This window comes from Herpailurus yagouaroundi, unplaced genomic scaffold (assembly GCF_014898765.1).
Source record: "Herpailurus yagouaroundi ecotype Mexico unplaced genomic scaffold, PumYag 28, whole genome shotgun sequence".
Lineage (NCBI taxonomy): Eukaryota > Metazoa > Chordata > Mammalia > Carnivora > Felidae > Herpailurus > Herpailurus yagouaroundi.
Genome location: NW_024412376.1, coordinates 72,637,722 through 72,664,978, shown reverse-complemented (window position 1 = coordinate 72,664,978; position 27,257 = coordinate 72,637,722). Strand labels below are relative to the sequence as shown.

Sequence of the window (27,257 nt, the reverse complement as noted above, 5' to 3'; positions counted from 1 at the left end):
ACTGGAATTGGCCAAACTCTATTAGAAAAATTGACAGAGGTGGGGTACCTGCGTGGCTCAGTTGGTTGAGCATCTGAATTCGACTCAGATCACGATCTCGTGGTCCATGAGTTGAAGCCCCACGTCGGGCTCTGTGCTGACAGCTCAGAGCCTGGAGCCTGCTTTGAATTCTGTGTCTCCTCTCTGCCTTTTCCCTGCTCTCTCTCTGTCTCTGTCTCTGTCTCTCTCAAAAATAAATAAGCATTAAAAAAAGAAAAGAAAAGAAAAATTGACAGAGGACTTGAGCCAAGCATTGAAAAGGAGATAAGGGGAAATTCTCCCCTGCAAAGGTACACTTAAACTTGGTGAGTTCAGAAATATTGGTGAGACAAGCTCATCTGGAAAAATGTCAGAATATATATTAAAGGTTTGCTCTTAATATGACTATGAAGCAAGGGTACAAAAAATCTTGATCTTCAGCTGTGGTCTATGAGAACTGACCTTCAATCATGGTTGGTAAATAGTTTACATGTTTTCTTGGTTATGTATCCATGAGGAGCTGAAAGCAGGGATTATGGTAGATCTAGTGTGAATACAGTATTTTCAGTGGTGTTTCTGATTGCTAGCAATACCCAGATATGATAAAATAGTGTCCGTCAAATATACTGCTGAAGCACATGGCAGTATAGTATAGTAGAAAAAGCCTGAGCTTTAGAATTAGTTATATGTAGGTTCAAATCCCAGCTCCACATTTTGAATAGTGTGGAACTTAATACCTGTGAATGTCTATTTCCTTGAGTTGTACAGAGATCTATTACATACTTCACTGGAAAAATCTTTACACCTAAGAGAATACTTGCACATTCTTCATCAAGCAGTTCATGATAATTCCGTCACTGTCATTAGGTAGAGCTTCCCTGCTTATCTCTAGCGAATGGCTTTTGAGAAAATGGAAGTCAACTAATTCCTCAGTTACTAGATAAAAGCAGGGTGTTCTCTGTGACAATCTGATGTCAGTTGAAGGGAACAGCTGAGGGAATGGAAGGAGCACTGGGTTTGGAGTCCTCCGGAGTTCAGACCCTGATTGCACCATTTGTGAGTATGTCTTTGGGTGAATGGTTGCCAGCTACAGTCTTCTCTGTTAAATGACCCCAATAGCACAGTTGTGGGGATCAAACAAGATGACATGGTAAATAATTCCATAAAGTAGAACCCCCTTCAAAAGATTTAAAACATTAATCATTTTAATGTCATTTAATAGTTTAGCTATAATCCTTTAAAGAGGACCTTTGGAGGGGCGCCTGGGTGGCGCAGTCAGTTAAGCGTCCGACTTCAGCCAGGCCACAATCTCGCGGTCCGTGAGTTTGAGCCCCTTGTCGGGCTCTGGGCTGATGGCTCAGAGCCTGGAGCCTGTTTCCGATTCTGTGTCTCCCTCTCTCTCTGCCCCTCCCCCGTTCATGCTCTGTCTCTCTCTGTCCCAAAAATAAATAAACGTTTGAAAAAAAAAAAAATTAAAAAAAAAAAAAAGAGGACCTTTGGAGAGAAGAAGGTGGTTAAAAATAACCCCTAGTATCTTAACCTTGGTAAAGAACTGCCAAGTTCAAATCACCTTAGAAAATTCATATGGTATTTTAATTAATAAAATTCCTTCTTCACTACCAAGCAAGTGTATAATCGTATCTATTGTTCTTTTGCCCTAACTACACCCCCAGAGTACACAAAATAGTCTTTATTTTTGTGACTACAATTAATACCCACTGTTTTTTTTTTTTTTTAATCCTTTGCAGCTGTGCATTTACGTTATATTTAGGGAAATAATTTGAATCATCCTGACCTTAAAGCTGGGTGATAATTTGGGGATTCTTCCCAGCCTTGTCTCTCATGATGCTAGTTCAAAGGAAGAAGATGATACATGGTATCTGGGATGGTAGCTAGAGGAGTAATTACCAACCTGTGCTAACCACCGTCTGATGAAGAGTTTCCTAGGAAGTCATGGCTAAGTCTACTGAAGAATTCTGCTCTGTGAAAAAACCTAAATCTTGATACTGACCTTCCTGCAAAAGACAGAAGCCTTCATCAGAAGGGGAATTTTACTTTTGCAAGTTCAAACCCAGTGCTATCTATAACCATTTTCATATTCTACGGTTGGAATTGGGCATAAAATTTGTTGATTAGTTTTCTAGTGGATATGAAAAGTATAAGTAGTACTCTTAGAAAACTGGCAAAAGGCACATGGCATTAGGGGTATTATAAAGCTTTAAAGCTGTAATTTTCAAATTCTCTTAGATTATAGATTGCTCCACTTAAGCAAATATGCACGAGTGACCTACTTCACTCTTTCCTTCTTATAAATGCAAAGACTTAATCTTTTCCAATTGCAAAATATGATAAAGAAGGGTAACACATGACTACCATATTAGGTTGCTTTGTCTTTGTGTTTTGTCAAAGTTATATGAAAATAACTGTCTAGGATATGAATTCCTTTCCTAAAAACAAAGGAATCAGTGTAGAATATGAGTGGTAAGAGGTTGGCAAGGTAAACCATGGTCAGATCATGTATGACCTTGTTGGACATTGTGTCAGCTAGCAATTGCTCATAACAAATTGTCTCCAAACTCAGTGGCTTAAAACAGCAATAAACTCTACGATCATAACACTTTCCGTGGATCAGGAATTTAATAGTGGCTTAGCTATGCGATCATGGCTCGGAGTTTTTCATGAGGTTGTGATGAAAACGTTGACCATCTGAAGGGTTTCCTAGGGCTGGAAGATTCACTACCAAGGTGGTTTTTCACATAGTTGGCAAGTTGGTGCTAGTTGTTGGTGGGAGGTCTCAATTCCTGCTCACCCGCTTCTCTCCACAGGCTGCTGGAATGTCATCGTGACTTGGCAGCTCATTACCTCCAGAGCAGGTGATCCAAAAGAGAGCAAGGCAATAAGCCAGTCACTTTTAAACCCTAGTCTCAAAGTCATACACAATAGTTTCCACCACAATCTGTGCACTGAAAGTGAATTACTAAATTGGCCCACACTCAAAGAAAGGGGGAATAGGCTTTACCTTTTGAAGGGAGGCATGTCAAAGAATTTGAAGACATATTTTAAGACCCCTGCAGGCATAAAAAGGAACTTGGTTTCTTTTGTTGTTGTTGTTGATTTATTTATTTATTTATTTATTTATTTATTTTGTTGTTATTTATTTATTTATTTATTTTAGAGAGAAAGAGAGAGAGAGAGTGAGCACAAATGGGGGAGTGGGGGCAGAGAAAGAGGAAGAGAGAGAATCCCAAGGAGGCTCTGTACTGTCAGTACAGATTCTCACAAATCATGAGATCATGACCTGAGCCAAAATCAAGAGTCGGACACTCAATTGACCAAGCCACCCAGGAGTCTCAGGAAGTTGGTTCCTGTTCTACTTTATTCACTCACCCATTTAAATATTTATTGAACATCTGCTCTGTACTGAGAATTGCTTTGGGCATTGAATAAGGCCTCTCAGAGAGGGTGATGCTTATATCAAGGCCTGAAAGATGAGAAGGAGAGGGTAAAGCAAGCATCCCTGCATGAACTGTGTCCATTTACCTTCTATTCTCTCCTTAATCTGTGTAACTGGCCAGTCCACCTGGTGGTGCACTCAGTCTCTGGGTTAAAATTTCCTCAACTATAAAATGATGAGTTTCCTTTCAGCTACAACATTTTCACCTATGAAAATATGGCAAGTTTTTTAGTCATTAAAAATTATTTAATAAGTTTAGCTGCATAAGACCAAGAGTTAAAACAGGTAAAATAACAATGACTAGCGTTCAGAGATACACCATTTGAAATTTCCATAATCACTGTCCACTCTTTTAGCTTATGCTTGATCCATGAAATCACCTAAAGTATATCTTTAGCTAGGTAGTGATGTGAATTTCAGTTTTCTTTGTTATCTGTCTGGTTAAGAATTTAAAAATTTTTTTAAACATACATAAATATAAATATATATACATTTTTTTTTTAAAAAGAATTTTTAAACCTGTAAAACATTTTTTCAAGATGCATTCTTGCGTTGGCTTTTACTCATCTTTGGTAATTTTGCTTACTGTTCTTTTACTATTCACTAGATTTGTTATTAGGCTCGGGGAACAGAATTCCCCAAGTGAAATGTGTACCTACAGCAAATGCACTGAGAATTCTCATACAAACACCACATTTCTTGAGAGATGGGGAAAATGAAACCAGAAAAGAATAGGAAATAACATTTTCTTTTCTGTAGATCTACTATCTTTATTTCATTAAGGCCTCCTAATTTCTTCTCAGATCTATGTGCTTGAGCCAAAAGTACCTTTTTTCATGGTACTAACTGCTCGTTCTTTAGTGACCTGATTGCACTTTTTTTGTGCTTCTTTGGAAATTAGTATGTATTGAGCCAACCATATATATATATATATATATATATATATATATATATATATATACACACACACACACACATATTAGTATGTATATACTAATTACATATACATATTATATACATATTATATATATACATATTAGTATGCATTTGCTCAATAATATGTATTGAGCTACAGATGGTCCTATATATGTGTATTCTGTGAACTCTGTTATATTTTCTGTTCATGAGGACATAAACAATACTATATGCATATTCATTACTCTCAAGACATCTCATCTAAGTGCCTAAGTAACAAACTGTGGGCTAAACCTGGTGCTATAAAAAGACCCTCTGAATTGAATAGTAACATTGACTCCAGTTAATATTAGAGTAATTTGATATGATCAATCTTTCAAGTCATCCAATTGATGAATCTCCATTTGTGTAAGGAGAGAATAAGGTTATATGTGGTGATAGAATTAAGTCTGAAAAGTTAAGATCTTAAAAATTGCTAATGATGATAGTTCTTATAATTTTTTTTATTTCGGTCCTTGTCCAAATCATTGATTCTAAATCATTTATTGCTTTGCATACTGACATTATTTGTCTCTGTATAATTGCTTTGAAATGATATACAAATATCAATAGATCTACTTATTTTAAAAATGTTCTGAGAAGCTTCAATAAATCTACATTTGATAGGTAGATACATAAATAGCTCATGTTCATTCAATTTTCCCAGATAATCCAATTACCTAAAGAAATTCTCACCAGCAGCTGAAATCTGATTACTGGGTTGTAGTTATATCACTAATAAAAACAGGAAAACTAATAAAAACAGGAATTCAAGGGTTTGAATTCTTGAAACAGCATAATTTCTGGATTTAAGAGACTGTTATAACCTCAATAACATGAGAAATATTATTCAATATGATCAATCTTTAAGTAGAATATAAATACATAAATACTAAATTACATTTTAAAATATCAAAATCATATTAATATTCCTAATCCTCATTTCTCAGCTGGATTATTGTAAAAACCTTATTACTACTTTTCCAGACTATACTCTGGCCATTTTCCAATTCATCCCCCTCAATCCTGGTAAATTAATCTTTCTTTTTTTTTAAGTTTATTTATTTTGAGAGAGAGAGAGTGAGTGTGCACACGAGCAGGGGAGGGGCAGAGAAAGAAGGGGAGAGAGAATCCCAAGCAGGCTCTTGCAGACTCAGGGCTTGAACTCACGAACTCTGAGATCATGACCTAAGCCAAAATCAACAGTGGGATGCTTAACCCACTGAGCCACCCAGGTGCCCCAAATGAATCTCTTTAAAATGGAAATGTGATCGTGCCAAACCCCAGCTTAAAACCGTGATTCCCAAGTCTTCTGAATAAAATTCAGACTCCTTAGCATGACACATGGGAACTGATTCCTGCCTGTGTCAGCCTCCTCCTGCTGCTAGCCACATTGAGTTATTTGCAGATCCCTAGATGTTCAGTGTTTTCTCATGGGGTTTCCGCTGTTTGAAGTCCCTTTCCTGCGTCTATGCCTAACTTCAGCTTTCGTGATTCAGTTCAAACCAAATCACTCCCCTTGTCTACCAAAGTGTCACTTCCAGTGACTTCCTTTGGATATGATTTCCTTACCTAGTTTAGTTCTGTGCTCTTCTGTGTTCTCTTTATATCCCTCATGTAACTTCTCTCTTCCTTTCTTTTCTTTCTTTCTTTCTTTCTTTCTTTCTTTCTTTCTTTCAAGAAACGAATTCTATATGTGTTCACTGAACTGTAACATAGTAGTTTCCTCACTCGCCCATCTCAGTCTCTGGACTGTGAGCTCCTAATTAACAGGAACTTTGCCTTTCCTCTCTGAATCATTATGCCAAACACAATGCCTAGCAGTAAAGAGTCACCCAACACATTTTTGTTGAATAAATATACATGAGTGGCAATGGAGACGAATAATGTTAAAATATTTAATAACTGGTTGGTAGAGGCACCTACTGGTCACGCTGTTAATTATCATAACAGCTGATAATTTGGTGCTTGTTAGCATCCTCCTAGTATCAGCCCAGGTTGTGGATCTCTTTGACTTTTTTATACCAACAAGAAGAAAATACATATACTTTTATACCTACCTGCAGCCAGACTATTTTAGAAAGGCATGGAGACATAATACATTGGAAAGCACCTGGAAGCATGGACACAGGCCAGTAATCCTGTGTTATTAATCTATTTATATGCAGAGATAAAAGCTTTCCTGTAAAATTCACAGTGCTGTTAAAAGGCTGCAGTGCCCTGTCCCAATTACCCAGAGGCATGTTTCACATTTTCTGGCGGAATATTTCTTGTTAAGTAGTATCAGGAAGTTAGGGAAGGATAATTTCCCATGTCTTTAGGACCTGTAGTAAATCTTTATTGCCTTCTTACTTCACATATTTGTAACAGTAAATAGCTCCCTCCCTCCCTCGCCTAGCCAAGATGTTGTTTTGGCTCAGGCTTCCTTCATCTTTTAAATGTACTGTCGCAAATACTACAAAATCTGGTTAACCCCGTACTTTCATTCGTGTCTTCCACCACCCCAAACCACAGTGGGTGTGGTCCACTCAGTGTTCACCAGAGTGGACGCTCTGAAACGCAGATGTGATCACGGCCCTTCCTGCCCTAAACCATTCATTTGCTCTGCATCACCGATAACAATATTCTTCAGGTAATTTCAAAAATTGAGCTTTTTAAAAATTGCAGGTGCTTTGGCTTCACCCATGGAGACTCCAGTTCAGCAGAGACACTTTCACTTCACTTACTAGCTGTGAGATTTTGGCCAAGTTACCCAACTGTCTGAGCCTCATCTGCCTCAGTTCAAGTGGGGTGAAGAGGGATGCCTGGGTGGCTCAGTTGGTAGAGCGTGGGACTCCTGATCTTGAGGTCATGAGTTTGAGCCCTACTTTGGATGTTGAGTTTACTTAAAACAAAAAAAAAAAGGATATGGCAGTACCAATGTTGCAGCAATATTTTATGTATTAGAGATAGTATTAGGCCATTTAATGTGTCATTCAAACTGAGACACTATTTTTTTTTTAAATTTTTTTTTTCAACGTTTATTTATTTTTGGGACAGAGAGAGACAGAGCATGAACGGGCGAGGGGCAGAGAAAGAGGGAGACACAGAATCAGAAACAGCCTCCAGGCTCTGAGCCATCAGCCCAGAGCCCGACGCGGGGCTCGAACTCACGGACCGCGAGATCGTGACCTGGCTGAAGTCGGACGCTTAACCGACTGCGCCACCCAGGCGCTCAAACTGAGACACTATTAATTATTACTCCAGGGTACTATACATAAACTTAGACATAAACTTAGACTGTCCCAGACAAACAGACACATACATGATCACAGTAATTAGAGGTGACATCGAAATCATCTCTCATAGTGAATAGCGTATAGCAGGAGTTCAATAAATTATTTTTGTTATTGTTCTTCGTATCTGTATCCCCTATACTGCTGAAAGCCCTTGCATGCTGAGGCGGTGGCACCAGGCACAAATGGGATTCATGATGTACTCTAATCAAGATCCTGAATGTTTGTGACTGCCCTTTCTCCCCTCCCCTATATGCTATGTACTGATATTTCCCCCTTTTCTTTCTCTACCACTAACCCACTATTAACACTTGCAGAGCCCAGGGCATGAATGCAAAAGAGGCCCGCTTACAATATACTTTTTTTTTTTAAGTTTATTATTTATTTTGAGAGAGAGAGAGAGAAAGCATGAGTGGGCAGAGGGGCAGGGAGAGAGGAGAGAGAGAATCACAAGCATGCTCCATGCTGTAAGTACAGAGCCCAACTTGGGGCTTGATCTCATGGACCGTGCAATCATGAGCTGAGCTAAAATCAAGAGTCAGATGCTTAACAGACTGAGCCACCCAGGTGCCCCTACAATCTACTTTTTTTTTAATTAAAAGCTATATATCAAGTTAACTTTAAATAAGTATCTCCTATCTTCCTATCTTGACAAATATATCTTTATAACAATATGACAGGTCCAAATTTAGACTTCTCAGAAACCTTGGAGTTCCACACAGGATTGTGGCTGGTGGCGGGGTGGGGGTGGGGGTGGTGCTGATTCTAAACCCTGGCCTACAGCGGGTTCCTCTTCTTGGCCCATCCCTGGATCCATCCTCCCCATAGAGCATCATGTGTAAAGGTGTGAACACCCTGACCTGCACCTACTACTCTGACCTTCCCTAGCAAACAGCTCCTGGGGTGTCAATTAGATTCCTGTTGCTGCTGTAACAAATTGCCACAAATTCAATGACTTAACACAGATTTTGTTATTTTATAATTTTAGAAGTCTGAGTTTAGGCTTAGGACTAAAACCAAGGTGCTGCCCCTGCTGGTTCTTTCTGGAGGCTCTGAGTAAAAATCTCTTTGGATCACGTCCCCTTCTTCCATTTTCAAAGCCAGCAGTATGGTGTCTTTTCTCCTCTCTGACCTCCTGCCTCCTTCTTATAAAAACCCTGTGATTATGTTACACCCAGTTGAACAATCCAGGATAATCTCCCCACCTCAAGATCCGTAACCTAATCACACCTGTAAAGTTCCTTTTGACATATAAGGTAACATCTACAACTTCCAGAGATTAGAGTGAGGACATATTTGGGGGCCATTGGTCAGTCTGTCACACGGTGTGCATGGCACAGACCTTTTGGAGAATGAACCCAAAGAAGAAGTCTGAGCAAGCACTGGAACCATGCTGGGGCTGCTTAGTCAAGGATTATGGGTAACTTCATGCCTAATGTGTGGTCTGGAAGCAGGAGAGCTGCAGGATCAGGATGGGCATGTCCCTTTGGGCCTCTGGATCCTTACCGTGTTCAAATAGAGGAGGCCCCCTCTAAAGCCCAGGACCCAGGGTGGGAGGCTAAGAATGGTACATTTTTTTTTTCCCTATTGATGTGGCAACCACGGTCTATCTCCCTTTCTCCTGATCTACATCCAAGATTCTGTCAGAGGAAAACATGTAAGCAAAGTGTTTTACTCTATTAAAAGTTCTGTTTCGTCTTTTTTTTTCCTTTGCATCCTGCCTTTTCCTTGTCATGAAAGAGCCCCATTCCACACCCACTCATTGTTTTTAACCACACTCACTGGCTTTCCCTTCCTTTGAATCTCTAATTCCGTCCTTCCGCCACCTCTTCAGTGTTCTTAAAATACCCAAGATTTCACCTGTTTGCTATGTTTTAAAAAAAAATATGCTATCCAACTAGCAAGCTATTCCTGCATCCTACAAAATTGTCAATTCGTTCCTTTGACAATATTTCTTAGTTTAAAAATTTCCTCCTCTTTTGAAGTCTGCAGATTTTCTTTTGTAATCAAATTTAAAATTTCTTTTCTTATTCTACTTCTATATTCTGTATTTTTATATTTTGCCAGATCTTGGCCATCTTAAATAATGTTGCGACACTTAAACGATGCATATAGAAGAATTTTTCAAAACAGTTATTTTTTTCTCCTTTTATGGTTTTGAAAATCCCTTGTTTTTGCTTATTCTCATTAATGCATAGAATTTTTCAGGGAATCAACAACACGTAAGGCTCTGACATTGTTCTGAGAGAATTGTTAGATTTAAGAGTCTATGTAGTGTCCCATGTTTTCTATTTTTTTACGAAGTCTTTTTTTAATGCGGTGTTACCTATTGCAAAGGATCTGATGAACAGAAAATTTGCCAATTTAAACTTAATTTTAAACTCAAGCTGTACAATTTCAGTGATTCTTTTAACTGTGACTATGTAATAATGTTATAATATTACCATAGTATATGTTTCATGAAGGCAGATGTCTGTCTTATTTATCAGTGTATCCCAGTGATGTCCCAGCTACCAGTGGCTGGATTTTAGTAAATCACTGAATGCATGAATATGGGAGTTAATGAATGATAGAATTTCAGAATGGCTTTAAAAATAATATAAAGATGTTCAGTATAAACCATATTACTTCAATCAGAATACTGAAATTTAGATTTTTTTAAAAACCTTTTCAATCAGATTTGCAATCACTCCTAGCCTATTCTGGAATGAGTAATAATTTATACCTTTAAAAGTGCTAATTAAACCGCATACATTCAAGATAATGGTGGCCTGTTTAAATAGTTTATGATTTAATAAAATACAGAAGATAGGGGTCCCTGGGTGGCTCAGTTGGTTCAGCTTCAGACTCTTGATTTTACCTTAGGTCATGATCTCACTGTTTGTGAGTTTGAGCCTTGTATTAGGCTCTGCACTGACACCGTGGAGCCTGCTTGAGATTCTCTGTCTCCCTGTCTCTCTGCCTCTCTCTCTCTCTCTCTCTCTCTCTCATAAATAAGTCAATAGACTTTTTTTTAAAAAGTAAAGGAGAGGGGCATCTGGGTGGCTCAGTCGGTTAAAGGTTTCGGCTTCAGTTCAGGTCATGATCTCACGGTTGTTGGGTTTGAGCCCCACGTCAGGTGCTGTGCTGACAGCTCGGAGCCTGGAGCCTGCTTTGGATTCTGTGTCTCCCTTTCTCTCTGCCCACCCCCCCCCCCCAACTCGCACTCTATCTCTCTCTAAGAAATAGACAAACATTAAAAAATTTAATTGAAAAAGTACAGAAGATACTATATAAATATTATTTTATAAATACACTACATATAATGAGAATTTATATGTATGCCATAGGATTATATTAAAATTCTAAATATCTTTAGTTTTAACACTGTTAGGTAATGGGAAATGTAAATCTCTAGAACTGAAACGAAGATAGGGAATTTGGTAAATATTGTTTCCATATCACTTTGTCCTCATTCTTTTAGGAATTATGTGTAGGAATTGGTTAACTTGGATTATAGCTAGTTTTATAATAGTAAATATATGTATACTACATTGTGAAGGTATGTTATATGTATCATCATTTCAAAAGTTTACTTCGTAGTATTCTCTCTTTCCTTTTCTGGTATTCTTCCCTGGTTTAAACTTTACAAATGATTAAAGATGTCTTTTTTATTGTTTGTCCTCAGAATGGCTTCACTCCTTTATACATGGCTGCCCAAGAGAACCACATTGATGTTGTAAAATATTTGCTTGAAAATGGAGCTAATCAGAGCACTGCTACTGAGGTAAGACCATCAACCCAGAGGTTCAAATTCTTTGATCTTAATGTCCATAGTCTTTTTATCCAGCTGCAAAGGATCTCCATTATCTTGTCTAAAATATGCTAGAATGTTCATGGGGCGCCTGGGTGGCTCAGTCAGTTAAGCATCTGACTTTGGCTCAGGTCATGATCGGGCTCTGTGCTGACAGCTCAGAGCCTGGAGCCTGCTTCAGATTCTGTCTCCCTCTCCCTGCCCCTCCCCTGCTCATGCTCTCTCTCTCTCTCTCTCTCTCAAAGAATAAACATTAAAAAATTTTTTTTAAATAATAAAATATGCTAGGAGTATTCATGTTACTTGTGTAACGTACAATGATGGCCCTGAACAAAAGACCCAGTGCACACAGTTGAATGAGTTTATGCCTTGATTTGGGATTCATGTCAACTTATTCTTACATGAACTCATGCTTCCATCAATTTGCCATTCTCTAGGTTTTGGGAGTTTTTATACTATTTTAAAATCAGATTACAGTAAATCCTATCCATCTCTTTTCATCACTATTGTATCTGTTAGGATCCAATTTAATTCTCTAAATGAACAATTTTTAATGATCAGAAATTATTCATAGGTATCTGTGTTAGCACAATTTTATGAGGAATGTGTGACAAAAATAAAGCTGTTCACATTTTCTGAAGCGCAAATTATGGCATATAGTTGTATGACTATGATTATAGCAACAATTAAATAGGATGTTCAAAGTCCATTTAGTATCAAAACATTCAGGACATCTAGACATAAGAAAGGGTTAGAGTGGGCCAGTTTAGAACATCACTTTCCTTTTCAAACTATGCATGTCCTCCAAGAAACAGACTTGCTTTGTTATTTTCTTTCTCATTTTTGCGTAGGCACGTTAAGGAGCAAGTTCAGTGGTTGCTTAGAACTGCGATTTCTAAGTGATCCTCCAGAAACCCTTGAGTTTGGAGAAACTGTCTCCAAACCACCACTGTGAGGTGGTGCCTTGTGGGGCCAAAGCTTCGAAGTGAGTGACACAGAGAAGGGAAAAAAGTTCCACTGGGTCATGCCACTCACTCCTCACCCCTTTCAACCAGATTATGCAGGCTGTGTTTTTCCTTTCTCATATTTTGTGCCTCCATTGATAGAACTTTAAAACTCCTGGCTTGGAGTGAGAGATGATTGATAGATGCTTGCCCTCCAGAAACTAAGTTGGTAACTTTTAACGTCTATTAAGGACTTCCTTTCTTTCTGAACGATTAAGTCTTTAGGTGAAATAAACATGAATTCCTTTCTATCCTGCCCTGGGGGAAGAGATCATCATAATCTATTAAATCCATTTCCAGTGCCTTTGGCAGAAAACTTTTTATGGAGCCAATTGCAATAACTTTCTGACAGCTTATTCTCATTACTTAAAAAAAAAAAAATCCCAAGAAACCACTATTAATGGGGCCATGTTTCTTATTTGTTTATGACTGGAAAACACAACTGCCCAATGTAAAATGATTTCAAGTTCTGTATTTAACACACAGATTTTACACTCTTACCATGTGGGTAAAGTGTGATTTTTATGATTTGAGGCCTTTTTTTTTTTCTTTTTTCCTGAGACACTAATTATGTCAATGAGTAGCATATGCCTATCTTCAGGTAAATCTTGAGTACCTATGTGAGACTCTATCTCTGTATCAGGACAACTGAGAAATGTACCAAAATAAGGAAATCTGTGTCTGTTTTATTTTAGTTTCTTGAATGCAGAATCACTTCCCCCAAGAAACCATCACAGTCCAGAGTTCTAGTCACCGGATAGATTTATTATTTCTAGTGTATGGTTTAGAGAAATTCTGCTTGCTGGTATTCATAGCTGTCTCAAGGTTCCTTTGGTGTAGCTCTCTGTAGCATTTCAGTCTGGTTCAAAAAATATCCCTTTATATACACTGCATCAGCAGAAGCCATGTTGCACTGTGATTCTCAAAAAATGAAAACCCTCTCTGATTTCTACACAAAAATGCAGCTTTTGCGAGTGAATCGTATGAGGTTTGAAACTTAGCTTAGACATGTGTATGCTTGTTGTTTAAGTTTTTAATCACTTAAATAACTAGGATTAATTTCTGACTGACTGGACATATACAAGCTTAGTTGATTAATTCCCCCCTCCCCTTTGCTGGCCCTAATGATTATCAAGTAACACGCATATGGACATTCCCTTTTAGTCTATCGTTCTGTAAAACCTACCATGTTTCCAGGGCTTTAGGACTGATTACTGTTTGATATTTTATATTGTATTGCCAGATACCTTGTACAGTCTCATGTGCACACGTGTGAATATGCCTAAAGAAGACCTTTCCTCTGTGCCCAAAAGTAGCCCTAATTTGTAAAAATTAACTACTAATCAAGACATTGTGACCACTTTAAAAAGCAGATAATCATGAGATTATTCAATACTTCCATGAAACTCATGTTTGAAAATAAATCTTTAAATATTTGAAATTTCCCATAATTATAGCAATTAGCATTGGTAAGTAAACGATGAAAAATGAAGCTACTGAATTTTCATATGGGTTTCCTTTTTCATGGAGTTAGTTGAGGTGCTTGAAAAAATCATTTCAAATATTCACCCCTCCCTCATGAAGCATAGAATAGAATGAAATCCATGTGGTAGACATTGAAAGTTAAATTCTTTTAGGGGAATTCTCTGTCCCTCCAGTACTAATTTTATAACTCTTAACTCTCCTTCTTCCTGAACATTACCAAAATTGAAGGCTAAAAACTTTTTCATTAGGTTCTGTACTGTCAGCAAATGCCTTGTCTCTAAGAAGAAACAAAAACAAAGTTCATACTCTTTTCATATAAACTATCACAGTGTTGCAGGGGATAATCAAATATGTATATGATAATGAGCCTGTTCTTTCTTTCTCAACAGAAAACTTAATTTGTGCCAAAGTTCTAAATTTAGGCTACTATTTTTCATTTTACAATGCTACATGTTGTATTCTTCCATTCTATTAAGTAATGTGTTTATCTAAAATTCAATTCTTATTAAAACAAATTCAAGTCTTTTTGTGGTAGTGCTATAGGAAATCACTTTTTCTTAAAACCCTACAGTTTAAAAAAGTTATCATTGAAAACAAATCGAGTAGTTAGATTATGGTAAATTGCTGTTGTCTCTAAAATGTAATCATTAATATACAATCTTATTGTCCTCATCTCTATGAATGGAAACTTCTGAGACTTGTTTTCAAGTTTTTGTGGAGTAAGGGAGGTTTTAAAATACACAGAGCCTAGGATATATATGATATATATATATAGATTTTTTTTTCTATTTGTCACCTTTCTACTAACTGAATACTTGTTTCTAGAAAGAAAACATAGTTTCCAAATTTACAAGCATGGTTATCCATCTACCCTTAAAATTCCTTTAACTTTGATGATCTGTGCTATTGTTTTATTTTTTTTTAACTTGTTGCCAAGTTTAGAATTAAAAATCTGTTTTTTCATTACCTAGCACATTGTATCTAAATGATCTAAGTAACATAAAATTCAATGAAGTATAAAATTAATGAACTAGCCTTATTTATCAAAAAGTTTTAGGTTACATTATGTTCCAAATTTGCCACATTAATTGGTAATAGCCCATTCCATTGATAATTATTATTGTTCTCCCCTAATCGATACAGAGACATTTAGAAGCTTGCATATTTAATTACAGAATTTATTTCCCTGTCTTAGCTACTGTATCTTTGCTTCTCAGTCAGACTTGGTCTCTCTTATTCCAACCCTTCCCACTTTTTCCTTTTGATTAGCCTGTATACTTAACGTTGGTTCCGATTTTTATTTTCCCATTCTAAACATACATTTAAGTTCACCTTATGTGAAGTATGCTTTGTTAGGGAATGCAGATGTTTTTCAAAATATTTAGAACAGAAGCTAGGAAAATAATCTGATGAAACCAGTCCATAGTACAGCATAGGACAGTTGATCATCTGCTTTAATCTTCACAGGAATATTTAATCCCTTTGCTTTTCTTCTCCATCCTAATTCTTATTTTAAACATTAGAGGCATTGCTTACAGTTGAATCCCATGCTTCCAAAATTTAATTGAGGGTTTTTCCTTCTATTTTGCTAGGATGGCTTTACGCCACTAGCTGTGGCACTCCAGCAAGGACACAACCAGGCAGTGGCCATCCTCTTGGAGAATGACACCAAAGGGAAAGTGAGGCTGCCGGCTCTGCATATCGCAGCGAGGAAAGACGACACCAAATCTGCCGCACTCCTGCTTCAGAACGATCACAACGCTGACGTACAATCCAAGGTAAAAGCTGAACACATTTGTGGACAGGAACTCTCCGGCTGCCAGCTTCCTCCTGGGGGATGATACAGAAGTAGGCCATGGTGATAATGCAAAATTACTTCCGGTCATCCTAAGAGATAAATTACCGTCGGAGGTATTTCAGAAAGAAGGGGACCGGCTGTTGGGTATAATAACAACAAAATTTAAGATAATTGTCTCTTAAAGATGGGGTTCAGCTTTTTAGAAATCTGCTTACTTATTCTATTGGTCTGGAATAAGAAAGGTATGGAATAAGAAATGGAATTAGAAAGGTAAAATTGTATTGTATGGATAGCATTACGGATGTCTTTTCTCAGTAGAATGTATTTTGGAACAGTGTCTCCAGTTGCAGTGAGCAGATTGACCGTTTACTTAATTTTGCACTGTGTAATATCTTCCCTCTTCTTCCCACACAACACTGCTTCAGATGATGGTGAATAGGACCACCGAGGTACAGTATTGTGGTTATACCAAAATATACCTTGTTTTTATTTATTTTACTTTTTTGCCCAGTTAGAATAAATGCTCACTAATTCGTACTAATGATTGGAATTTCCATTATTAGGAAATTGATTTTAGAGACTTTTCCCATAATTAAGGCAAATGAATAATTCAAAAATTTTAATGTAATAGGTATTTGATGTTTTTTTAAATCAGTGAAACTATTTAAATAGCTTACTAGAGTAGAGCATGAAACAGAGCTCCTTAATATGTATTTTACTGAGTTAGCTTTACTGTTAACTTTTTGCCAGTAAGAGATATGACCTTCTCTTAATGAAATTTCTCTGCTTAGAGTTTAGCAAAGTGAAATTTAAGGAGGTTTCTTTGCAACTGTTTTATCTTCTTATCTCATTGCAGTTGCCCTTTTCTTCCTGTACTTTTTTAACCACATTGCATATAATCAATAGTGATACCGAGCATATTATTATTGAAGCATTTGCTTTTATCTTGCTAAGTCTTAACAGTACTTGACATGAAATTATCTATTTTCCACATACCAAAGTAAGTCACATTGATCACCAAGAATATTCAGTTCAGAAGTCTCTCAGTAGTGTGTGTGCGTGTGTGTGTGTGTGTGTGTGTGTGTGTAGTCTTTCGACCATTGCTACTGAGATGCCTTCTATTGTTGAAAGTATATGATAAAAATTAACCAGTATTCAAAGGCAAATGACTGTGTAGATTGATTTTCACTTAGTTGAGGGGACTTTGTAGACTAACCTCTCATGATCACTGGGCTGTGGATCTAGAGAGGTTTTGAGCATTCATTTGGTATTTAGTAGTATTAGAGTATTTGTAAAATTAAAATCTTGTTTGTTAACAAATGTACCTATTGAGATATGAATATATTTGAATTAGTCATATTATTTCTTTTGTTCCATATCTGTGCATGGGACTTAGGTCATAGATTTTTTTTAAAAAGGCCCAATTGGTTGGTGAAATTTCTCAAGACTAGAAACATATAAATTGATATCTTAATTGCTGGTTTTAATAACTTTAATTTTGTAGGTGATTTTTGGTGGTTGTTTAAGAGATGTTTTTGAAAGCAATATTGGCTGTAAACATTGTATTGAAAGCAGCAGTTTGGGAAGATTCGTACTGACTTAGAAATATTTCTCTGAGGATAATAGAGTAACAAAGAGGGGAGCCCTTCCATTGATTCCCCTGTAGAAAAGTGAACTGAGCTTTCTACCTCCATGGTAACCAGGCAAGAGTTTCTCTGAGGGGCTTCTACGAGCCACATGTCGATCCAAGAGTCACAGTCTGAAGCATCCTCATGGACGGTTGATGAGGCTGTGTCAGACAATAAATTGGTTTATTTTTGCAAATCAGAAAAATAATTTGAAAATGATTCACCAGCAATGACTACGTTCTTTTCCTGAAATGAAATTGTAACTTAAATGGTAGACTTACATTCAGGATATGTCTAGGTGGCAGGAACTATCAAGATACAAATGAAAAACTTCTAGTCAATTATTTCCTAAAATATAAAAATTTGACATTTTATAAAATAACAGCCAGGTTGTAGATTCATGTTTCCCTCCGTTTTGACATGAGTATTTGGCATCCTGTAGACACAAAAATATCTTTACCTCAAGTGTGGGATTTGGATTGATAGTTACTATTATTATTTTGTGTCTTGTTTCTCTATAGTCAGAAATCATTTGTAGCTAATTTGGCTGATAGCAGGGAGGAATTTCCATTACCTAAGATATCTGAATGCTTATTTAGTCCATTTAAAAAGCAAAATCAACAAAAACTATCAAATGAATAGAAAAATAATGGTTGTGATTCATATAATATTTCTTAAAAACAATATTATATACCTCAAAGTTCATTTCAAATAAAAGGGAATGCTACAAATTAACCTCAAAGCTGCAGGATTTGATATCCAATTCTATAGAAACAGTCTTTATTGTTCCTCTCATCTTTTTTTTAATTTATATATGAAATTTATTGTCAAATTGGTTTCCATACAACACCCAGTGCTCATCCCAAAAGGTGCCCTCCTCAATACCCATCACCCACCCTCTCCTCCCTCCCACCCCCCATCAACCCTTAGTTTGTTCTCAGTTCTCAACAGTCTCTTATGCTTTGTCTCTCTCCCACTCTAACCTCTTTTTTTTCCTTCCCCTCCCCCATGGGTTCCTGTTAAGTTTCTCAAGATCCACTTAAGAGTGAAACCATATGGTATCTGTCTTTCTCTGTATGGCTTATTTCACTTAGCATCACACTCTCCAGTTCCATCCACGTTGCTACAAAAGGCCGTATTTCATTTTTTCTCATTGCCACGTAGTATTCCATAGTGTATATAAACCACAATTTCTTTATCCATTCATCAGTTGATGGACATTTAGGCTCTTTCCATAATTTGGCTATTGTTGAGAGTGCTGCTATGAACATTGGGGTACAAGTGCCCCTATGCATCAGTACTCCTGTGTCCCTTGGATAAATTCCTAGCAGTGCTATTGCTGGGTCATAGGGTAGGTCTATTTTTAATTTTCTGAGGAACCTCCACACTGCTTTCCAGAGCGGCTGCACCAATTTGCATTCCCACCAACAGTGCAAGAGGGTTCCCGTTTCTCCACATCCTCTCCAGCATCTATAGTCTCCTGATTTGTTCATTTTGGCCACTCTGACTGGCGTGAGGTGATACCTGAGTGTGGTTTTGATTTGTATTTCCCTGATAAGGAGCGACGCTGAACCTCTTTTCATGTGCCTGTTGGCCATCCGGATGTCTTCTTTAGAGAAGTGTCTATTCATGTTTTCTGCCCATTTCTTCACTGGGTTATTTGCTTTTCGGGTGTGGAGTTTGGTGAGCTCTTTATAGATTTTGGATACTAGCCCTTTGTCCGATATGTCATTTGCAAATATCTTTTCCCATTCCGTTGGTTGCCTTTTAGTTTTGTTGGTTGTTTCCTTTGCTGTGCAGAAGCTTTTGATCTTCATAAGGTCCCAGTAATTCACTTTTGCTTTTAATTCCCTTGCCTTTGGGGATGTGTCGAGTAAGAGATTGCTACGGCTGAGGTCAGAGAGGTCTTTTCCTGCTTTCTCCTCTAAGGTTTTGATGGTTTCCTGTCTCACATTCAGGTCCTTTATCCATTTTGAGTTTCTTTTTGTGAATGGTGTGAGAAAGTGGTCTAGTTTCAACCTTCTGCATGTTGCTGTCCAGTTCTCCCAGCACCATTTGTTAAAGAGACTGTCTTTTTTCCATTGGATGTTCTTTCCTGCTTTGTCAAAGATGAGTTGGCCATATGTTTGTGGGTCTAGTTCTGGGGTTTCTATTCTATTCCATTGGTCTATGTGTCTGTTTTTGTGCCAATACCATGCTGTCTTGATGATGACAGCTTTGTAGTAGAGGCTAAAGTCTGGGATTGTGATGCCTCCTGCTTTGGTCTTCTTCTTCAAAATTACTTTGGCTATTCGGGGCCTTTTGTGGTTCCATATGAATTTGAGGATTGCTTGTTCTAGTTTCGAGAAGAATGCTGGTGCAATTTTGATTGGGATTGCATTGAATGTGTAGATAGCTTTGGGTAGTATTGACATTTTGACAATATTTATTCTTCCAATCCATGAGCAGGGAATGTCTTTCCATTTCTTTAAATATTCTTCAATTACCTTCATAAGCTTTCTATAGTTTTCAGCATACAGATCCTTTACATCTTTGGTTAGATTTATTCCTAGGTATTTTATGCTTCTTGGTGCAATTGTGAATGGGATCAGTTTCTTTATTTGTCTTTCTGTTGCTTCATTGTTAGTGTATAAGAATAATAACTGATTTCTGTACATTGATTTTGTATCCTGCAACTTTGCTGAATTCATGTATCAGTTCTAGCAGACTTTTGGTGGAGTCTGTCGGATTTTCCATGTATAATATCATGTCATCTGCAAAAAGCGAAAGCTTGACTTCATCTTTGCCAATTTTGATGCCTTTGATTTCCTGTTGTTGTCTGATTGCTGATGCTAGAACTTCCAGCACTATGTTAAACAACAGCGGTGAGAGTGGGCATCCCTGTCGTGTTCCTGATCTCAGGGAAAAAGCTCTCAGTTTTTCCCCGTTGAGGATGATGTTAGCTGTGGGCTTTTCATAAATGGCTTTTATGATCTTTAAGTATGTTCCTTCTATCCCGACTTTCTCAAGGGTTTTCATTAAGAAAGGGTGCTGGATTTTGTCAAAGGCCTTTTCTGCATCGATTGACAGGATCATATGGTTTTTCTCTTTTTTTTTGTTAATGTGATGTATCACGTTGATTGATTTGCGAATGTTGAACCAGCCCTGCATCCCAGGAATGAATCCCACTTGATCATGGTGAATAATTCTTTTTATATGCCGTTGAATTCGATTTGCTAGTATCTTATTGAGAATTTTTGCATCCATATTCATCAGGGATATTGGCCTGTAGTTCTCTTTTTTTACTGGGTCTCTGTCTAGTTTAGGAATCAACATAATACTGGCTTCATAGAATGAGTCTGGAAGTTTTCCTTCCCTTTCTATTTCTTGGAATAGCTTGAGAAGGATAGGTATTATCTCTGCTTTAAACATCTGGTAGAACTCCCCTGGGAAGCCATCTGGTCCTGGACTCTTATTTGTTGGGAGATTTTTGATAACCGATTCAATTTCTTCGCTGGTGATGGGTCTGTTCAAGCTTTCTATTTCCTCCTGATTGAGTTTTGGAAGAGTGTGGGTGTTCAGGAATTTGTCCATTTCTTCCAGGTTGTCCAATTTGTTGCCATATAATTTTTCATAGTATTCCCTGATAATTGTTTGTATCTCTGAGGGATTGGTTGTAATAATTCCATTTTCATTCATGATTTTATCTATTTGGGTCATCTCCCTTTTCTTTTTGAGAAGCCTGGGTAGAGGTTTGTCAATTTTGTTTATTTTTTCAAAAAACCAACTCTTGGTTTCGTTGATCTGCTCTACAGTTTTTTTAGATTCTATATTGTTTATTTCTGCTCTGATCTTTATTATTTCTCTTCTTCTGCTGGGTTAGGCTGCCTTTGCTGTTCTGCTTCTAGTTCCTTTAGGTGTGCTGTTAGATTTTGTATTTGGGATTTTTCTTGTTTCTTGAGATAGGCCTGGATTGCAATGTATTTTCCTCTCAGGACTGCCTTCGCTGCGTCCCAAAGCATTTGGATTGTTGTATTTTCATTTTCGTTTGTTTCCATATATTTTTTAATTTCTTCTCGAATTGCCTGGTTGACCCACTCATTCGTTAGTAGGGTGTTCTTTAACCTCCATGCTTTGGGAGGTTTTCCAGACTTTTTCCTGTGGTTGATTTCAAGCTTCATAGCATTGTGGTCTGAAAGTATGCATGGTATGATTTCAATTCTTGTAAACTTATGAAGGGCTGTTTTGTGACCCAGTATATGATCTATCTTGGAGAATGTTCCATGTGCACTCGAGAAGAAAGTATATTCTGTTGCTTTGGGATGCAGAGTTCTAAATATATCTGTCAAGTCCATCTGATCCAATGTCTCATTCAGGGCCCTTGTTTCTTTATTGACCGTGTGTCTAGATGATCTATCCATTTCTGTAAGTGGGGTGTTAAAGTCCCCTGCAATTACCACATTCTTATCAATAAGGTTGCTTATGTTTATGAGTAATTGTTTTATATATTTGGGCGCTCCGGTATTCGGCGCATAGACATTTATAATTGTTAGCTCTTCCTGATGGATAGACCCTGTCACTATTATATAATGTCCTTCTTCGTCTCTTGTTACAGCCTTTAATTTAAAGTCTAGTTTGTCTGATATAAGTATGGCTACTCCAGCTTTCTTTTGGCTTCCAGTAGCATGATAAATAGTTCTCCATCCCCTCACTCTCAATCTAAAGGTGTCCTCAGGTCTAAAATGAGTTTCTTGTAGACAGCAAATAGATGGGTCTTGTTTTTTTATCCATTCTGATACCCTATGTCTTTTGGTTGGCGCATTTAATCCATTTACATTCAGTGTTATTATAGAAAGATATGGGTTTAGAGTCATTGTGATGTCTGTATGTTTTATGCTTGTAGTGATGTCTCTGGTACTTTGTCTCACAGGGTCCCCCTTAGGATCTCTTGGAGGGCTGGTTGAGTGGTGACAAATTCCTTCAGTTTTTGTTTGTTTGGGAAGACCTTTATCTCTCCTTCTATTCTAAATGACAGACTTGCTGGATAAAGGATTCTCGGCTGCATATTTTTTCTGTCTAGCACACTGAAAATCTCGTGCCAATTCTTTCTGGCCTGCCAGGTTTCAAAAGAGAGATCAGTCACGAGTCTTATAGGTCTCCCTTTATATGTGAGGGCACGTTTACCCCTTGCTGCTTTCAGAATTTTCTCTTTATCCTTGTATTTTGCCAGTTTCACTATGATATGTCGTGCAGAAGATCGATTCAAGTTCCGTCTGAAGGGAGTTCTCTGTGCCTCTTGGATTTCAATGCCTTTTTCCTTCCCCAGTTCAGGGAAGTTCTCAGCTATTATTTCTTCAAGTACCCCTTCAGCACCTTTCCCTCTCTCTTCCTCCTCTGGGATACCAATTATGCGTATATTATTTCTTTTTAGCGTATCACTTAGTTCTCTAATTTTCCCCTCATACTCCTGGATTTTTTTATCTCTCTTTTTCTCAGCTTCCTCTTTTTCCATAACTTTATCTTCTAGTTCACCTATTCTCTCCTCTGCCTCTTCAATCGGAGCCGTGGTGGTTTCCATTTTGTTATGCATTTCGTTTAAAGCGTTTTTCAGCTCCTCGTGACTGTTCCTTAGTCCCTTGATCTCTGCAGCAAGAGATTCTCTGCTGTCAGCTATACTGTTTTCAAGCCCAGCGATTAATTTTATGACTATTATTCTAAATTCACTTTCTGTTATATTATTTAAATCCTTTTTGATCAGCTCATTAGCTGTTGTTATTTCCTGGAGATTCTTCTGAGGGGAATTCTTCCGCTTGGTCATTTTGGATAGTCCCTGGCGTGGTGAGGACCTGCAGGGCACTTCCCCTGTGCTGTGGTGTATAACTGGAGTTGGTGGGCGGAGCCGCAGTCAGACCTGATGTCTGCCCCCAGCCCACCGCTGGGGCCACAGTCAGACTGGTGCGTGCCTTCTCTTCCCCTCTCCTAGGGGCGGGATTCACTGTAGGGTGGGGTGGCCTGTCTGGGCTACGTGCACACTGCCAGGCTTGTGATGCTGGGGATCTGGTGTCTTAGCTGGGGTGGGTAGGCAAGGTGCACAGTGGCAGGAGGGGCAGGCTTAGCTTGCTTCTCCTTAGGTGATCCACTTCAGGAGGGGCCCTGTGGCAGCAGGAGGGAGTCAGATCCACTGCCGGAGGTTTGGCTCTGCAGAAGCGCAGAGTTGGGTGTTTGCGCGGAGCGAGCAAGTTCCCTGTCAGGAACTGGTTCTCTTTGGGATTTTGGCTGGGGGATGGGGGGGGGAGATGGCGCTGGCGAGCGCCTTTGTTCCCCACCAAACTGAGCTCTGTCGTCCGGGGGCTCAGCAGCTCTCCTTCCCTTTGTCCTCCAGCCTTCCCGCTTTCTGAGCAGAGCTGTTAACTTATGACCTCCCAGCCGCTAAGTCGCGTTTGCTGTCGGAACACAGTCAGTCAGGCCGCTCCGCTTTTTGCAAGCCAGACTCGGGGGCTCTGCTTGGCCAGCGAGCCGCCCCTCCTCCCCGGCTCCCTCCCGCCAATCCGTGGAGCGCGCACCGCCTCGGCCCTTCCTACCCTCTTCCGTGGGCCTCTCGTCTGCGCTTGGCTCCGGCGACTCCGTTCTGCTAATCCTCTGGTGGTTTTCTGGGTTATTTAGGCAGGTGTAGGTGGAATCTAAGTGATCAGCAGGACGCGCGGTGATCCCAGCGTCCTCCTACGCCGCCATCTTCCCTCTCCCTGTTCCTCTCATCTTTTATTGAGTAATGAGAATTATGAAATTATGGAGAGCAAGAATAATAGATTTTTTTAGCATTTTAATAATGAAAGAGTAAATATACTTCTTTTGTGAAAATGGCAAAAATTTCTAACTAAATTTCATCAGAATAAGGAATGAAAGAAAGTATACTTTTCTTCCATGAAGGTTTTCAGATTCATTTTTTAAATATTTTGAGAGTAGGAGTGCAGCTGGTTAAGCATCTGACTTCTGCTCAGGTCATGTTCTTGTAGTTCATGAGTTTGAGCCTCTCATCGGGCTTTGCGCTGAGAGCGCAGAACCTGCTTTGGATCCTGTCTATCCCCCTCTCTGCCTCTCACTCACTCACACTATCTCTCTCTCTCTCTCTCTCAAAAATAAATAAACATTAAAAAAATTCTGAAAGTAAACAGTTCTCTAATGTCCATACATTTGATTTAACTTGCTTATTATTTTATGTCAATCTTATTGATAAAATTTGGTTTAAGTAACATTCAAAATTGTGTTCAGCTAAATTTTTTTTTCTTTATTTTATATTTACCTTGATGCCAGGTATATTATTTAATTTTTGTTTTTTTTAATTTTTTTCATTATAACAGCATAGTCTCACTAAATAGTTATTAGAGAAGACAGAAATATCATGACAGTGTAAATGATGTGGAATGAATTGTACACCTCTGTAAAAGTTTCTCACAATATTTTCATTGTTCCAAAGACACAATGTCAACCAATGTTGGTTTCTTTTTTTATTGAAAATCCCCAAACTAAACAAAACTATAGTTTTATGTCTTTCTCTGAAGAAAAAATCTTTAATTCATAATTATGTGAATTCTGTGGCTGAAACCTTATGTTGTTTAATCATATTCTGTTTTTCTCTAAAGCTTAACCAACTCAAGATACATGGTTTTGTATAAATAACAAATCTCATAGACAGATAAATCATGAAGCTAATTACAAATAATGTTGCCAAGAAACATAGGGTATTTATTTACCTGCTTATAGCCTTAGTTATTTACTATCTTGTAATACTAAAAGTTAAAGAGCTTTATTAAAGTATTTATTATCTTAATTGTATTGCTCACATGTTAGGTAGACAATTATGTGTGATTTTCTTCACTAATCCGGGGACTATAACAGATGGAGGTGAAATGATTTACTGCTATTCTCTTTGCTTTCCATAGAGTGGTTTTACCCCTTTGCACATTGCCGCCCACTATGGAAATGTCAACGTGGCAACTCTTCTTCTAAACCGGGGAGCTGCTGTGGACTTCACAGCGAGGGTATGGTTTAAAATAGTTTCTCATTTTAGATAGCAGTAAATGAGAATTTTATTAAAGTAAAAATGAATAACAATAAAGTTTTTTTTTTCCTTGACTGAATCTATGCTGGATATATTAGATTTTTCATTTTTTTTCTTTGCATCATAGCACATCATCATGACCCAATAAATGAAAAATAAGAATGTGTAAATTCACAGGCACACAAATAATTTGTAGTAGTTAAGGAGGATATTAGTTCTGACCTCAGTGTGAGTAGTTATATTTAAAGATCACTCCATGAATCATGAATGAGCAACTTCAAGTCAATAAACAATTAAACTGTTAAAACATTAATTATCAAATGTAAAAGAACATTTATACAGTGTTATGATCATTATGGGGCATATAATTTGACAGAAAAATGTTTTTAATGAATTGAGAATGTGCTCATATAAAGAGTCTAACCAAAATACATAACAAGACATCATGTTGCATTATATGTTTAATGGTATGCTTTCACTGAAAGAATTCACTTACATGCTAATTACAAAACTCAGTGTACTCAGTATGAATCAGTAAATGCAATATTTGAATATTTGCAAAATTACGACATATACAAAATTAGGTACCTATTTTTGCCATAATGATGATATACGATAGCCAATAAAATAAATAACTACAATTCATATATATGGTGTTTTTGGCCCTGAGAAGTCTTCTGTATTGAAACTGTGTCGAGTTATTTACAAGTTGTTTTTCATACTGAAATATTCTGAAGAAGATATTTTTAAGAATCCTTTTTTCTAACGGTTATTGATTATGTATATTTACATCCTGTTTTTAAGTATAGGAAACTTTAAGATGTCAGAATCTTTCAGTTCATGGATATTTTAGAAAGAGCGATAGACTTTGGACTAGAGCTCTGTCCTAAGTAGAATCTGAAATTTTGTTTATTATGCGAAAGTGCTCCCTTTGTCCCTTGACAATGTGTACAATGTAATGTGTACATTCAATTCATATGTTGTGGTTATAGACAAACTTAATTATGCAGCTTCATTCCATTTTTCATTCTCTAACTATAGTGCTTTGTGGTTTGTGTGCTTTTTTGTTCCTTAAAAATCAAAGACATGAAACTTTAAAAACCTTGAATCAAATTTCCACATGGGTCACAACCTTCTTTGTGCCTTTTAACACAAAGTTTTCACCATCATGCCCTGTCATACCCAACATGCTCTTATTTCGTCTTCCCATGGTGTAGAATGGAATCACCCCTCTGCATGTGGCTTCCAAAAGGGGAAACACAAACATGGTGAAGCTCTTACTGGATCGTGGTGGTCAGATCGATGCCAAAACTAGGGTGAGTGTCTCTGTTCTTTGAATTTCCTACCATTTTTGGTTTTTTGTATTCTTGAAGCAGGCACCTTAAAATACCGGTGCTTAAATATAAACAATGCATTTTCAAGGAAATTGCTTTCTTGGATTCAATTTAAATTTCATACAATATTTAAAGGTTTCTCATTGTAAAGTGAAATTAATATTTGCTCGTAAGTGCTGAAGAAACAGAATGCTAGCTCCTCAATGAGACAGTTTTTTAAATCCATGCTTATTTTGGGGAACAAAGATCAAAGATTGAACGGAAGCATCTCTGATTATCAGCTGTACCTTTCAAAAACCCAAACTCATAAAAATACATTAAGCTTTGAGATTGTGGCTTTTACATAAAATATTTTAATACATGTTGACAATCCTTTGCTTCTAACTTTCCAATTTTTAGATCGTTTTTCTTAGGTGGTCATACTATACTGACCTGAACAAACAATCTGCTGTATGCTTATGGAACAAAGGCATATA

General features: G+C 37.6%; 1 protein-coding gene across 8 annotated transcripts in view; it reads left to right on the top strand.

Moving 5' to 3' along the window:
• LOC121030809 (ankyrin-2-like) overlaps positions 1-26,799 on the top strand; it is a 554,568-nt gene extending 527,769 nt beyond the window's left edge. For 7 of the 8 annotated variants that reach the window (XM_040475639.1, XM_040475659.1, XM_040475667.1 and 4 more), the window contains 5 exons: positions 11,369-11,467; positions 15,576-15,761; positions 16,207-16,230; positions 25,329-25,427; positions 26,665-26,799. In XM_040475639.1, coding sequence (XP_040331573.1) covers positions 11,369-11,467; positions 15,576-15,761; positions 16,207-16,230; positions 25,329-25,427; positions 26,665-26,784 — 528 coding nt within the window. In that variant the 3' untranslated portion in view covers positions 26,785-26,799. The remainder of the gene's footprint in view (positions 1-11,368; positions 11,468-15,575; positions 15,762-16,206; positions 16,231-25,328; positions 25,428-26,664) is intronic. The other variant, XM_040475623.1, reaches the window with a different exon arrangement.
• Positions 26,800-27,257: the final 458 nt, after the last annotated feature.